The following is a 16,002-nucleotide window of genomic DNA, read 5'->3' as shown; positions in this document are numbered from 1 at the left end:
GTTTGTGCTTTTGATTGGATTCAAGAAAATAATATGGCAAAATGTTTTCTGTGATTAGTTAGAGCTGCCAGTTCGACATTTTAAGAAAAGTACAACCGAAATAAACACATCATCACCTGGATAGTAAATCGAAAACCATGCTACAACAAACACTTCTGTTAAACCTCTGATTACATAATGGCTTTGGTTCGCTTGATACAGAACAACACATCCACAAATCCATCACTGCTAATAAGTATTGATCAGTAAAGCTGACTGACCATGTAAATTTACAAAGTACAAACGCGTCTATAGTAGTGAATGTTGCCAGGAATCAAGAAAAAATTCACCCCAAATCGTGATTTAAGTGTATACATCAAAAAGGGAGAGTAACACATAAAACGAACAAAATAAACAAATAAACAAACAAAGAACAAGTAAATAGGAATCGTGATATTTATTTTTGTTATTTTTTATTAGTTACTTACATCATGTAAAATTTGCTTTGCCCTTTTGCAGTCACACAGCACATCTGTAATAATTAACTATAAATCCTTAACATTTTAACTTTGTCTGGTTTTATCTTTGTCTAAACAAAGTGAATCCCAGACGGCTACCCTTTACAGTAAAACACCTTTTGAAATTCACTAATCGTCTGCTTTTCCGAAAGGACTGACGTAACTCACCCATACTTGGTTAGGAACAAATAAATATATATTCTACAAGCAAAAACGACTACAACCATAGACAGAAGTAGTTGGAACGCTTACGCTAAAAAGATAAAAATGCAGATACTTGACGCTCAAACTTTCTCAATGACACATGCAAACATTTTACAAGGTCCCCCTCCCCCTTTCAATGTTGTACCCATTGCGGCTAAGGATTGTCTGTGCAATATGTTCGGGAGCTCAACATTGTGAAGGGGAGGGGGGAGACAAGGAATTATTTTGGTAATCGTGCCAACACTTCTGACGATGGTTGTAGTTCAAAATGGGCTACAGAAGACCGCCGTGCGAGGTTGGAATAGAATTAAGTTCGTGGTTAAAAAAAGTAAAAGTACAGCTTAAAAAGGTTGGCGCTTTACTCAAACTCAGTGTATGAAGCGGCTTGGCGTATTGAAGGTTACCCGCAGCATTTTGACGAGTGGCCCCCAAATTCCCCAAAACTCTCGATCATACCTCTTCCTCCCCGGTGTCAAGTTAACTTTTTTTAATCCTAAATTATTATTGTTATTTAAACAAGGGCATCAATTTTGCTAGCTATATTTTGCCCTTTTCCATTTCTCTTCTTCTACTTGTTGCTTTATACTTATCTTTGTAATTTTGGAATGGAATAAATAAATTACAAAAAAACTCTCGATCTGGAGTAAGCAGGAACCAGGAGGGGGCTACCTATAGTAGCCTATACAGCAAGGCTCCGCCCTTAGGGAGAACCGTAAAAAGCAGGAACCAGGAGGGGGCTACCTATAGTAGCCTATACAGCAACGCTCCGCCCTTAGGGAGAACCGTAAAAAGCAAGAACCAGGAGGGGGCTACCTGTAGTAGCCTATACAGCAAGGCTCCGCCCTTAGGGAGAACCGTAAAAAGCAGGAACCAGGAGGGGGCTACCTGTAGTAGCCTATACAGCAAGGCTCCGCCCTTAGGGAGAACCGTAAAAAGCAGGAACCAGGAGGGGCTACCTGTAGTGGCCTATACAGCAAGGCTCTGCCCTTAGGTAGAACCGTTTACCAGGCTGGAGGTATATAAAAGGGTTGGGATTTCAGATTTGAAGTATGGAAAAGAGAGCAGAGCCTCCCCGTATAAACTATGGTTGAATATCCCCCGGGCATTTAATAGGCCATCGCAATGACCCTATCCTATACGTGTGCAATGATAAAAGAAATGTTACAATGTAACTGTACATGCACTGTAGGCTACCTACTTTTATAACACCATTCAAAAGTATAACTTAGAACCTTGCACTCCGTTACACGTAGTCTGTTAAGTCAATTTTTAAAAGGCTCGCGTACAGCAAGCATAATCCAACAAAAGAATTTGGAGACAAAATACTACATTGTTTAAGTAAAAAAAAATCCAAGCAATTGTCTTTTGTGACCTGACTCCACCTTTCTCTTCTGTTCTGTCAGGAGTTCGAAGATAATTGTGCGATCCAGTATGGGTCAACGCCAAACCTTAGTCCACCATCAGATTGCTCTTTATTTCATTGTGCACATCTTTTCAGATTTTGTCGTTATCTCTGTCCACGAAAACGATTGTGCAATTATACATTGTACTGTTATTACTTAACTCTTCTTAACGAGGCGTATTGAGATTAACAGTTCCAGCACGTAACTGTGCCAGCGAACTCGATATCTCGATTCATTTCACGAGCAGGTTATTTTACTCGCCGGTTACTTTACTCGCAGCTGAGTCCTTCTGGTGTTCAGAGTCCTACATACACTACTTGCAAACCACTGGGTGGACATCACGGTGACGATGAAGTCGATGAAGTAGACGATGTCCTTCTGCGTCTCTCTTCAGTGTCGTCATCCTCATCATAGAGTAAGGTGGGTCTGAGTGATGCCCGTGTGAGACCCCAGAACTTACTTGGTGACAGACCTCTCTTGACCGCAGTAAAACGCCATCCTAGGTGGTCAGAACACTGCGCACACTCCGCTATGGTCCAGGCATACCTTATAACAATGGAAACAAATTGTGTCCATAAGCGGCTCGGAGTACGAACGTATTCTTCCTTATAATGCCAGGTCAACAACACTGTAGTTTAATGAACTATCAATCATTGCTATGGATCAGTTTGGCACTAAAACTTTTGACTTGATTGTCCTTGATTTAAAAAGCAACATATTGTGCGCCTGCAATTCAGACTCAGTATCAGTATATAAATTTTACTGCTAATTTCGCAGATTTGTTAACGACTCAGACTGACTGTCTGACTGACTGAGAGACAGACCGACAAACTGACGTAATGACTTACTAAGAGACTGAACAAATGAACAACTTTCTATCACACCCATGACTGGACACAGCTTCCTTGACGGGAAATATTTGTTGTCGAAGAATGCGAATAGGCAATCTGATACACTTGGGAAACAAGCAATGTTTTCAATAGGCCAATGCTCGGGTTGGGGAACTCGGTTCCTCATATTTGGTTCGTCATATGCGATGCTCGTATATCGCGTAAAATGTTCGTTATATGCAAGGTGCCTGATTGTTTCAAAGCATGTAGATGTTACAGTAAGATCGCTGTAAATTTAACAGAATGCATCATCATCCCAAAGAGCGTCTTAGAACGAGGCTAAATGCTACACAAACCAAGCATTAGGCGATATCTGCGCGATTTTACAGAAAATTGACTACAGGTTAAATCTAGAGACGTGGGCACTACATGTGGTAAAGTCACTTACCCAGGGAACCAACTATTCTCTGCAGTGGGTTTGCCTCTCAGTTTGATGCCCGTAGCTCGATAAAAAGTGAGTGCCTCATGAACCCAGCCATGGGGGTTCACGTACGCACCTAACGGTCCATCAAGTGACATGCTGAAGAGGAATACATTCCACATGGTAATTCTCCTTACAGGTTTCGTTACGTTTGTTTTAAAACGAGTTATGAGAATTTGGAGGTCCCGACTCTGCCACTAGCTTTAATTACTGCATTCATAGTTAAGCACGGATGAGCGTCAATTTTGAATTCAGTTTTATATTTAGCTATTACAGTAACATCCATTACTCGAACCTCCCGTTAATTCAAACCAAAAGTTGTTTCCCTTGGATTTGCCCCACTCAGTCAAACACTGCAATATTTTACCCCCCAATTTCTCGAACCAGTTTTCTTTTTTCTTGGAAGTTCGAAAAATCAAGGTTCTCTCGGTTGGTTTTATCCAATGTTTTAAAATTTGGACAAGGTCAAACTGCAAAATCAAATTGGCAGAGAGAACTCAGGAACGTTTAAACAGACTATATACTGAGAATTAGTTATCCAGCTTAACAGATAACATTTTACCTGAACAAATCGTTTTTATCCACGATCTTCGTGTCACAACTGCGGCAACACAATACAGTGCACTGTAAAGTTAAAAAAGAGAAAAGCTCTGATAAGTGTTACAATAGTGAGAGCCTGTGAGGCTTTGGAAGGACTAGTTTTTAAATATTACAAGAACTGAGTGAGAAAAGAATAAAATTAGAAGACTTGGTATGGAAAGAGAACATAAAAATGGCGAAATCAAGAAAAAATGAATATGCGTAAGAAACGGTGGTACACAAAGTTGAAAGGAAACGTTCTGTACATAAAGCAGGAGGTTTACACTTGTAAAAACTCATACCTTGCGCACGATATCAAGCTCTTTTCGCAATCTCTGAGTTGGACAATTGATGCCTAATATTTGAAGTCTTAGACTGTCATCCAGAGGCATGTTAGCTGCTACCCAAAACGAGAAGTCTAAATAAACGAAAATATTGTAAGTTAGCAGTCACAGAGAGAGTGGCAATTCCTGACTCCATGGATTAATCTCAATCACTAAAAGTCACAATGGGACAATGTCACCCGGAAATGTCACCAGTTTCACTTCAAACACTCAAGCACTGAAAGACATATGGAATCCACGAATAATGGTCCAATTTTGTTAAAAATCACCATGCAAGTGTACTGAAGCGTTAAACAAGAAATATTGTCGTGATGCCATCAGGATGTAGATCTTAACTTGAAAACGGTCAGGCTGATTTTTCAAGTTTTGTGTTTGTGGACTGGTAAAGCACATTTAAGTTCTTATGGCTCCTTTCTTCCTTCAACGACAATTTACTTCATATCTCCATCTTGATGTTCTATAAGTGCATTTCATGTACGAGAAGACCTATTCGCCAATTTGAGCACTTTTTACCGACAGCCTGACCCTTAACTGCAGTGCCGTCTGTACTACATGTAGTTGACTGGTTGGTTTTGACAATTCTTGCGTTAAGTACCCATTAACTATTTTGTGACCAGGAAGTTTTACGGGAAATAGGGCCGAAAAAGGGGAAGGGAAGGGGGGGTGCCAAAAAAAAAAGAAAAAAAAAAAAAAAAAAAAAAAAAAAAAAAAAAAAATGGCCGGGAAAAAAAAAAAAAAAAGCGGGGGCGGAGAAAAAAAAAAAAAAGGGAAAAAAAAAGGGGTTTCTAAAAAGGCGAAAAGAGAGGTCCTCGAGAGTGTCCGTTAAGAGAGCTTCGACTGTATAACAAAATTTATCCTTCAACTCCCGTTTCCATCTTACAAAGCAACACCTCTACGGTCCTCTACCAACAATGTATACCACATGTGTGTTGGTTTCACTAATGTAGGCCCAGTCTCTCACTGCCTGATGTTACTGCACGCGGCTGGGGCACACACAAACCTATTGGTGCTTTAGGGACGTTGTCAATCCGCAGAGTTTCACTCCAACTTTTTAATTCTTTCTTGATCAACTCCATCAGCACATACTGAAAGGTAATTGTCAAGGGAAACATCTGCATAAGGACATTATTTTCGAGTAGATAATTCAGTTTTAAAGCGCATGGTTATCACCTGGCTTTCCCAGGAGTTGTGCTTATTGATAATTTTCCCCTGAGGTCTTAAATGCGTAACAAATTGGCGCAACAAGGACATGGTGATGACGACAACAATGCTGCTGATGTAGCTTGTTCCAGATGTTTGGTTAGTGAGAATTAGCGTGAACATTAGTGAGCGGAAAAGAAGGGCAAGGAATTGGGGTGAGAAGGCAATTTACCTTTGTCTTTTTTTTTTCACTTGCCGTTCTTCACGGGGATCCCCAACTGACCGAACATCTGAAACAGGCTACATCATATACTGATACTTGATGAAAGAATCCTATAAGTTAAAGCTCCGCGTGTTCACCACTCTTACAAATCCCCATTCCCGGTTTTTCAAACCACAGACAAGTCAAAAATAACTTTCAATTTCCTGTTTCATTTCAGGGGTGTACCCTTAAGCTTGGGGTAAGTGATATGTGCATTACTTCAGTGCAGCTAAATAATTCCTCTGTTAGTAAAATTCTAAAATGGATCCTAGATATAATGACAGATATTTCCTCAAATCATTAACTTGGTTAGTCTAAGATGGCATAAACACACATGTAACTGAACCTGGCAAAATATGGGAGGAATAACTTGAATATTGGGGAGGTGCAGTGGCTTAATGGTTAGAATGCAGGAATCCAGATTTAGAGCAGTTCGGGTTTAAGCCTTAGCCTGGGGTCATTACATTATGTTACAATGTTACAGTGTACTCTTTCAGGGCGTCTCTCCACCCAGGTGTATAAATGGGTACCAGTGAATTTAATAACCCTAACCCTCCCCTCGGGGGGAGTTAAAGTATTCCTTGTTGTATCGTGCTATTGAAACAGGGATAAGCTCCAGTGGTATGGGATACATTTGCCCAATGCAGACTGTAAGTTTTTACCTTTACGTATATATCACAACTTACTGGATTGTACATTTCATACACCCATCCTGGCCAGGAACTTAGACTGGTGGGTGCCTAGAGAAATGCCATGAAGGACTTGTTAAGTTATTTACTATCGATTTTATTGTCATAAAGCAATTTTCTTAAAGCAAGTTAAAGTAACTGGTTACGACATTTATGTGCCAGTTCAAGTAAGATGGGCATGGTTAAAAAAGTGTGAGCTTTGATACAAATTGAAGGGCAAAAAGATTCAGAGTTAAAGAATATCAAGGAATTACAAAGTAAAGAAGTCAGGCTTAATATATGCAGAATCTCTAACCCGATCTTTTTTTTTTAATTTTTGAGAAGAATCTGATACAAATCAGAAATCTTCCAGAACTGTTAAGTATTTGTCACTTTAGAAGCTCACCTTCCGGTACTTAGTCTTCCCTAGTCGGTTTTTGCCTGAAGAAACCTGGTATGGTTTTTCAAGGTTGCCACCTGTGGTTGCCTGGCAACCAAACTTATGATAACAGGACCAAAGTGCCCCTTCAGGATGAGAGGGAAGGCTGACTTCTGGTAAAACATGCACTGTCGCCTGTAAGATACTGTAAGAAAATAGAAATGTTAACACTTATACTTTGTAAAATCCAACAGTTCCCTAAAAGTTGGACCAAGAGATAAGTTTAATTTCAATTACTGGTTTTAAAATTGTTTCTTTTTAGTCAGTCGGTATGGTTACAATATGTTTAATAACATATAAATAACATAATTATAACATATTTATAAATAAAATAAATAAATAACATGGCCTGATCACAATGCACACCTGCACTGTACAAGCACCCCCATATTAATTTAAATACAAATGCAATACAATGCAGGATCAGTGGCTTAGATTCTGTAATAATATGTTAAATAGTATGTTAAATAGTCTAAGGAGTTTACAAAGCCCCACAGCAAATAGAAGTTTGCACCAAAAATATGAAGATTTCTCGAAACCCACCCATCGACTTGTCTACGCAATTCTTTTATTCTAAATCTTTGTCTGCCTGTAGCTTTAATTCTCAGTGTCGTAATTCCTGCTTCTGATTCTTCCTTCATGGAGAAGATCTCCGCTGTAGTGCCAATGGCAGCTAATAACTGGCTTTGGTTGTTGCCATATCTGAAAAATAAAACAGATATGTAATATATATATGTGCAAAGTAATTTTGATAGTGTATGGCTATACAAAGTACAGATAAAAAGCTCTCGTAACAGTAACCATTACATCCATTTTCTCTTCCGCCGGAGTCCCTGTTTGTTTTTCCGGTCACAGCTTCCTATTGGTGTGGCCACCTCAGCAGCCTCTCCTGGGGTTCTGGATCATCTCATCAAAACTCTTGGTTGATGGTCAAGCTGCAGCTGTACATTCACACTCTGGTCAACACCATTATAGGCGTGGTAAGCCAACTTGCTTTTCCCTCGGGTGGGCTTTGGGTGCCTTGGGACTTTGGCGAGTTCAGGGCCATGGCTTCCTCCAGCCACGAGCCCTTCCTTCTTTCCTTCCTGAGCCTACTGTCAGGTGGGAGAGTCCCTTCGGCATGGAATGGGGGTTGAGTCATGGCTGGGTTGCGGGGATTTGCCAGCTATGGGAGCTGTATTCTATCTAGAGGCTGGCTGGCCACCGTGGAAGCCCCTGGATATCCCAGGCACCCACCTTCCACTTAGCAAGGCAGCAAAATGTAGGCTAACTTGGTTCGTTGAAGCCTTTTTTGTTTTTAGTAGCATGTTTACATTAATTTTGTGTTCTAGGTGCAGTTGAAGCGGTCCAGCTTTGACTGTACTTACAGTTGTAAAGAACCTACAGAATGTTAAGGCATGCAGGGTGACAAGTAGAACACCCCTAGTTACCTCATGCTACAGAAAATATCATTTACCTAATATCTCTTACCTTGCATTCACTAGGCCAAATGTTCTGTCTTTTTCTATTATGTTTTTCATCATTGCCACTGACTGCAATTTGATTGCAAAACATAGTTACTGAGAATGCACCCAAGAAATTGGCGAAAACATGCTCAACTTTACTTTGCATGAACTCCTTAAAGCTACTAAGAGAATAAATATGTAACTATAGTAATATTCCTGGTTATGACCTGTATATCACGGTCCAGAGACTCTAAAATGGAAGAAATTTTAAATGTCTACTATCAGGAATATAAGATTTTTTGAACTGAACTACTGGTAAGTCTGAGTATAATCATTGTAACACATGTCTAATAACCTGTGGCTGGAACAAGTGAAGAGGAAGTGTTTGTCCAGGGACCAGAACTAAACCAGGTAACATTAACAATGGCAGGGCAATGTGCGTGCCAGGTTCATGATAGGTACGTCCACTGAACTCATCCATTTCCTCACCAAGATACTGCAAAAGACAATAAATTGTGTTCTTCATCTCACTTGTGAAAGTTGACATATGGTAATTACCTAAACATTAACTTTTTAAAGGCCTGTTCATACATGCAAATTTTGATGCAGTTTTTGTCACATTAATTCCAATGCAACTTTTGTCATGCACAAGCTCACGATAAAAATTGTAAGTGTAAACTAGTGGTGATTTGGGCACGATTTGTTGCTGCAATATCAGGGCAGTTTTCAGTATGTTTTGAGACCTCTGTGGTATGATTTGGGCTTTAAGCCCTGATAGTGCCATTTGGCACATGAGGTCATAACTCGGTCAATATTTGTCTGATCAATTTGAATTTTTGCCACCAAAATTCCCTTGGAAAGATCTGCATTTTGAAAACATAAAATTGCTCCCCCTGTTTGTGACTTGACTGACCACCCCTATAACTTTTGAAACTTTTTTTCCTGATACGTATGTGAGATGCAACATAACTGAAACTAACCACAACACTGAGAGCGGCACAATAAGCTATAGTTTAGGGGTATACCTACAATATACGGAGATAAACACATTTTAAAACCTTTTTCTTTTTACGCTTTAAAGCCATTTCATTCAAGGCTATTAATTTTTTATTATTTGTTGACATGTTTTATGACTATTCTGATCAATACCCTTCGATTGGTGTATCATACATGGACATCCATTTAATATTTATTGATAATTTAGGAAAATAGACCAGTCACCTTGGGGCTTAAAGGGTTAAGGAGCTTATTATAATTGGAACTTTGTGGAATTATTCACCTGGTGTCTTGTAGGAAGAGACTGGTCAAAATTCACGATATTGTGACCTTCACTGTCATCACTCTCCTGGACAATTTCAGCTAACAGAAAAAGACAGAAACATTAAGGTGGGAAATCAGTTGTATTTGCAATTCCATTTATGTAACAATAAGGAACTGGATTGGAATATGCTGGACCATTCCAGATTACCTCTTTGGAAGCGTTTTGTCAGGTTTCCCTAACAATCTATTGGTAATCACTTCAACTTCTCAGTTAAGAGCTCTAGATAATGAAAAAATTGCATACCTGCCAACTCTCCAGATTTTCCAGGGAGACTCCAAGTTTTTCATCAAGACTCCCAGTCGGATTTTCAGAGAGTATTCAAACATTCTCTTAAATGATATCCTTACAATGCAAAGATTTCTGGATGTCTCCAGATTTTTGCACTCTGGGGGTTGGCAGGTATGAAACTGTATCTTGCACAACAACATAACAACTGTGACACAACAGAACAAACCTGGATAGGGTTATAACTATAGACGTTTTGATGCAATGTCAACAACTTATTTCAATTTGCCAACCAACAACTCAATTAGAGCATTTACTGCTCCTACAGTCCCACACTCCCAAAGTGGAAGTCCATTCAAGCAGTTATTAAATAATGGCATATTCACTATTGTATTGTGGTTACTTTGACTCTTGTGTAAATCACACTGTGTTTCTTTTCCTGTGATGTATTAAAGCTGGTTCTATCCAAACATATTTTGCCTGTAGTCATTCCCAGGGTCTCTCTCTCCCCGACTCTCTTGCTTTGGGGGACGGGGAGAGAGCAAGAGACCATTTCTCTGGGAACAAGGTTGTGCAACTGTTGAGGTTTTAATTTATCTTAGGTTTAAAAATTTTCAAACCACTTTGATTTTAATTCTTCCTTGTTTCAAATTGATTATCATAATCTGAAGCAAAGGAAAATAAAACTCAAACTGGTTTAAAAAAAATTTAAACCAAAGATAGATTTAAACTGGCCACATAACCCAAAAAATGACAGAGTAAGAAGAAGGTCAATCAAACAAAACAACACTAATAGCAAATATCCCCAATTTCTCACCAAAAACATCAAAAATTGACAAAAAGAAGTGTATAATAGTGTGATAAAAGTACTGTGTTTACATCGCAGAAAGATAAGTTGAAAATTGAAAACGGTAAACTTCTCATATGCTTCATGTGAAAAATATACTTCTTGGCAGATCTTAGTTAATTAAGTTACAGTTTCTCCAATGAATGGAGTACAGATGTCAAAAATCGCATTAAATACAAGCTGCATGCTGGAGATCATGATTCAAATTTACAACCTATTTTAATAACAATTCCTTAATACATCCTTCAAACCATTTCTATTGCATATTAACATTACCTGCAGAATCACTAGTATCTGACCCAGAATCGCCCGCGAGGTAGAGATCCAGTTCACCATCATAACCATTTTGAACGTCTTGATCTTCATCAGAAGACTCGTCTGCCATGTTTGTTTTGGTTGTGAAAAGACAGCAAGGACTTGTGGGAAGACTTTCTGTCACCTTGGCGGAAGTGAACGTCATTCGGATAAACTGACCAATCACAAAACGCTTCGTATGCTGCAGTTCGAAGGAAACGTTCTCTACCAACAGGCCTACACGTTCGCTTGGAAAATATTTTCTGCCAAGCTCCTTCTGGCGTGTTGTGAACGCTGGGACATTGTTCTTTCATCGATTGTTCGATTACCAACCTTCAGATTGACGGACAATGAATTGCGACAATCTTGTTCTACTTGTAACGGCGGCATTCAGCATTCTCGTAATCGATTTGGCACTTGCCAAGGACTATTATAAAATCTTGGGTGTACCAAGAGATGCCAACGACAGACAGATCAAGAAAGCGTTTAGAAAGCTTGCTGTGAAATATCATCCTGATAAAAATAAGGAGAAAGATGCAGAGGCAAAATTTCGCGAAATTGCTGAAGGTACGTAAGCTTAAGGTTATATTGATTCGTCTACATCACTCTTGAAATTTTGTTTCCTCTGGACTCTCTGGAAAGAGAGATAGAAAACAAAAATATTGAGCAAGATTTGCGATTGATTTTACACAAGACTGTTATCGTAAAACCTTATATTCCGTCATTTTTCTTCAACTAAGATGAGTGCTGATGTTTCGTTGTTATGTATCGTAAATTCGCTGAGAATACGAACACAAGTCGGACACTTAAAATCCAGTGTCTTTTGCATATTTTAGTGTTAATTTGGTATCGTTTTCATCAGCCCTTTCATCAATGAATCAAAACTGCTAGCTTCTTCTCTCGGAAATTATGTCTTTTGAAAGGTTGTTCATGCATCGAAAATTTCTAATTTCATTTAATTCCAGAATTGTTTGCATTACAGCGTGCTTGTGGATTGCACAACAATGTCTCGAACATTTTCCATTTTGCTTGTCAATTCAAGTGTGGATTCTTTGCTTTTGAGTCACAATATGCTTAATTGATCATGACATTTGACAACCTTGACAAATCTAATTGGTTTAAAACTGGCAACGAAGCAAGAAATTTCAGCTTTGTACACAATTCACTCTTATTATTTGGATCACTGTTTTCAGAGAAATTGTCAGATTTGTCACTTTAATTTATTGTTCCTTATGTAAGTTTATAAGCTCAAGTATGTGTCCATGTAATGTTTCACACCCTGTACTAACAGAGAATAACAAGTACATGTACATTCTACACAATCTTAAGCCATTAGAACAGTTATCACTCAGTACAACAAATTTGTGATGTGACAAATCAAGTAGTTTTTGTTAATCAAAAACAGGTCCATATCATATTTTTATGATTTTTTTTTTCTGACAAAGCCCTACAAAACCACCCAATAGACAAATAGGTACAGTTTTGGCATAACTTTGGTTTGGCAAACTTGAGGTTGCCATTTTGAGAAAAACAATCACCAGAGTTTTATAATACAAGCCAGACTTTTGACCAGTTGTCCAAGCAATTTACTGTTGTCCAATACAACAGTACTGAGATTTGCTTTAAAACTCAAGTGTTTTAAGATTAATTTGGGACACCAGGACTCCAGAACACAGATATGTTGTAGTTAAATGTTGATGTACCCTGTAATAATTATTGTACACTGTTTTTAAACACTGGGATGTTCTTGGAAGTGAAGCGACCTTAGATTATGTGAAAGTGTCTCTGATTAATGAATTCTTAAGCTGATCGAGTGTTGGGATTTCATGTCTTTACAAAGATTTCAGATATCTTACCATTTTTTTTTTTGCACTTTCAGCATATGAAGTACTATCAGATGAAAAAAAAAGACGTCAGTATGATCAGTTTGGATCTGAAGGAATGAATGATAATGGATTCAACTTCCACCAAGGATTCCAAAGCTTTGATGACATGTTCAAAGATTTTGACTTTGGTTTTGGAAGTGGACATGGACGTGGGAATGGAAATGGTTTTAAGTTTTCATTTGGCGGAGGATTTGATGATTTTTTTGATGATGACGAGGATGAGGATGATGACTTTTTCGGAGGATTCAAATTTGGTGGTTTTGGAGACTCATTCTTTGGTGAGGACAACTTCCACAATAGCAGACATAAAGAGGACTTATACACAAATGATCGGGGAGATAGGATGCACAGAAATGTTAAACATTCAGAGTTTCAGCATACAAGTAAGTACATAAAAAAAAATAATTTTAATGTTTTACTGATTAAAAGAAGGATTTTATACGACAAAACTGGGAAAATAATATTTTGAGCTGAGTACTTCATCCCATTTCTGCTACCAATTTAAAATGTCTATGGTCTTATAATTGTGTTTAGCCATACTGTACTTGTGTTATTGCTAATTTTGATTTGATCAATATTAGTGCGAGGCCCTCACAGAGGATGGCACATGTACAGATTTCTAGAATAATATTCCACTGTGATTACAAAGGAAAAATCTGCAGATTTTATTAATGTTATCTAAATGTTACTGTTAATTTATGATAACTTTTGCAAAGACGATAGCAGAGCAAACATTGAAAGTTGAATTCAAGTCATGTCTTAACGTAATCCATTCACTGTTATGTCCAGATTGAATGTTGCCATCTTTACTAAATATCCCCATGAGCTTGTGATTAACACAACACAATATAACATAACGTTATTTCCTCAAAATTTTTTTACACAATCTTTTCCTTTACATCAATTTGCGCATTCTAAGTTTGTTTATCTTTTAACTTTTCAGGAGGCAGAAGTTGCCGAACTGTCACAAGAAAAGTGGGAAATATGGTTACAACATTTACAGATTGTTCATAGGAGTATTATGATGTATTTACTAATGACTTGGGTTGCCTCAGGGTCTCAGAGGCATGATAGATTTATCATCGTGAATTTTGGATTGTCGAGTGTTATTGCTAGTTGAGATATACTATAGGTAATATGGTGCTGTACGTTATAATTATTAAATGACTTTTCAAAACCTCTGTTGCTTAGTCAAGTCGTATAATCGCCCAAAAGGAAATCTTTCTTAAACTCTGAAAGCTTCTTTAGCGTCTTAATTTAGAGGAGGCTTTATTATACCTCTTGCTTTCAGGAATCATAATAAAATAGTACCTTTAGATAATTAAAAGCAAATTTTATTTCATGTTAACTAATATATAGATTGAGATAGCTTATGTTGAATTATTGAAAGCCATGAATCACAGACGATGTAGCTAACTACATAGGATTATTAATTTTCTATTATTTCAACTGCCAGGGAATATATAACACAAGATAGCATCAGTGGTGAATCTGGGAAGGGGGGGGGAGGGGGAGGGGCAATTCTGTTAAAAAATGTAGGGCAAAAGAACCTGTTTTAGGTGCTGAAAATGCCAAAAACAAGCCTTTTTGTGAGTTTGTCTCATGTCAAAACGACTTGTTACAGTTGCAATACACATAGGTCTGTGTACTTTTCTAGAAACAACAAACTTTGTTTTGATGGGGGTGGGTTGGGTGCTATACATGTACATGTTATGTCCAAAATGGGGTACTGCTGGCAGTTAAAAGCAAATTTCCTTTATTCTAGGATTGAGAGAAAGATAAATATATTTTTGTAAGGAAAAAAGTTCTTGCTTGTATGTGATAATTCTCAACTAACTCTAACACTCAACAAGGGGTGATTCAATTCTATTTGAGAGATTTTAAGCATCATGTTTGTTTATTTAATGAGTGGCAAAAATTTGGTTTTTGTCAAAAAGTGAAAGTGTGAATTTTCTGTTAATTTCTGATAGATTTTAATTTGTGATTTGAGGAGAAAGTATTGAGACTCAGTGGCAAGTAAAAGATGGTGCATAAACTCTCTGTTACTAGACTATTATTATATTAGTGTGTCTGCACAATAGAACATTGTATTTAGCATTTAATTGTAAAGTATTATTGAATTGGTCTGTACATACGTGTACATGGATTAAAAGTTTGGTTTCTTATTTTCTTCTACCTTATTCTTCTATGAATTGAATGTCTGCATGTAAAAAACCCAGAACTTGCCCAACTGCAAGGTGATTTTCAAACAAAATGCCTTTAATGTGGATTTTGAGATTACTTTAAAATGTTGTCCAGAAAAAAAATACCACAATGTCTTAGCTATAGTCCCTTAGCACAGGGATGCAGATGCGGTGGCCTGGCCCCGGTTATTCGAAAGCTGGATAAATCGCTATCCAGCAGATAGGTGATTTTCAAACAAAATGCCTATAATGTGGATTTTGAGATTACTAGAAAATGTTGTCCAGAAATAAATACCACAATGTGTTAACTATAGTCCCTTAGCACAGGGGATGCAGATGCAGTTCCCTAGCCCCGGTTGTTCGAAAGCTGGATAAATTGCTTTCCAGCAGATAGGTGTTAGCAACACATACTATGCTATCCACCGGATGGCAATTTATCCGGTGGATAGGGTTACCCAGCTTTCGAACAACTGGGGCCCGATTGTTAGTGCACTGGACTCTGGATTGAGCAGTCTGGGTTAAGATTTAAGCACTGGCTGGGGTCACTGTTCTGTTCTTGGGAAGACACTTCTCTCACAGCCAGTATCTCTCAACCCATGTGTATAAATGGGTATCAACAAATTTCATACAGGAGGTAACCCTGCAGTGGACTAGCATCCCATCCAGGAAGAAGAAAAATACACTTGGTTAATACTATGGAAACTAGGATAACCCTGGGTCCAAATGCACACTTAACCCGCTACATGTATGTCATCTAACTCGACTGTGTTTTAGGAGTAAAACAGTGCCACATCCACAATTTTCTCCTACTGGTGAACAGTAGCCTGTGAATACTGGTGCCTCCCATGATAACTTCTGGCCACCTTTAGATTTTTGAATGGCAAATGCAGCCAGGAGCGATGAGAGGTAGCTTTATTCATTTGAACTTGGCACTTTTAAAAAACACTTCAGCCT

General features: G+C 38.2%; 2 protein-coding genes across 4 annotated transcripts; one reads left to right on the top strand and one right to left on the bottom strand.

The window, feature by feature from the left end:
* Positions 1-421: 421 nt before the first annotated feature.
* Positions 422-11,101, bottom strand: LOC144653023 (protein cereblon-like). 3 transcript variants are annotated; one of them, XR_013570653.1, is made up of 13 exons: positions 10,962-11,101; positions 9,572-9,651; positions 8,648-8,788; positions 8,318-8,379; positions 7,391-7,549; positions 6,815-6,992; positions 6,427-6,480; positions 5,339-5,423; positions 4,297-4,412; positions 3,978-4,039; positions 3,383-3,514; positions 1,658-2,650; positions 422-1,442 (listed from the first exon to the last, which is right to left on the bottom strand). XR_013570653.1 is itself a non-coding variant. In XM_078512929.1 (12 exons), the coding sequence occupies exons 1-12, from the start codon at positions 11,068-11,070 to the stop codon at positions 2,443-2,445; spliced, it is 1,386 nt and encodes a 461-aa protein (XP_078369055.1). In that variant the 5' UTR covers positions 11,071-11,101; the 3' UTR covers positions 422-2,442. The 3 variants fall into 3 exon arrangements, 1 of the variants encoding a protein (XP_078369055.1); XR_013570654.1 differs by having other exon boundaries at positions 422-1,370; XM_078512929.1 differs by having other exon boundaries at positions 422-2,650.
* On the top strand, positions 11,085-15,030 carry LOC144653034 (dnaJ homolog subfamily B member 9-like). The gene is made up of 3 exons (XM_078512944.1): positions 11,085-11,546; positions 12,859-13,248; positions 13,809-15,030. Exons 1-3 carry the CDS (start codon positions 11,330-11,332, stop codon positions 13,877-13,879), a joined length of 678 nt encoding a protein of 225 aa, XP_078369070.1. The 5' UTR covers positions 11,085-11,329; the 3' UTR covers positions 13,880-15,030.
* The last annotated feature ends 972 nt before the right edge of the window (positions 15,031-16,002 follow it).

This window comes from Oculina patagonica, chromosome 5 (assembly GCF_052425735.1).
Source record: "Oculina patagonica isolate OP01 chromosome 5, crgOcupat, whole genome shotgun sequence".
NCBI lineage: Eukaryota > Metazoa > Cnidaria > Anthozoa > Scleractinia > Oculinidae > Oculina > Oculina patagonica.
Note: the sequence above shows the minus strand (reverse complement) of the source record. Positions and strands in the feature narration are given on the sequence as shown.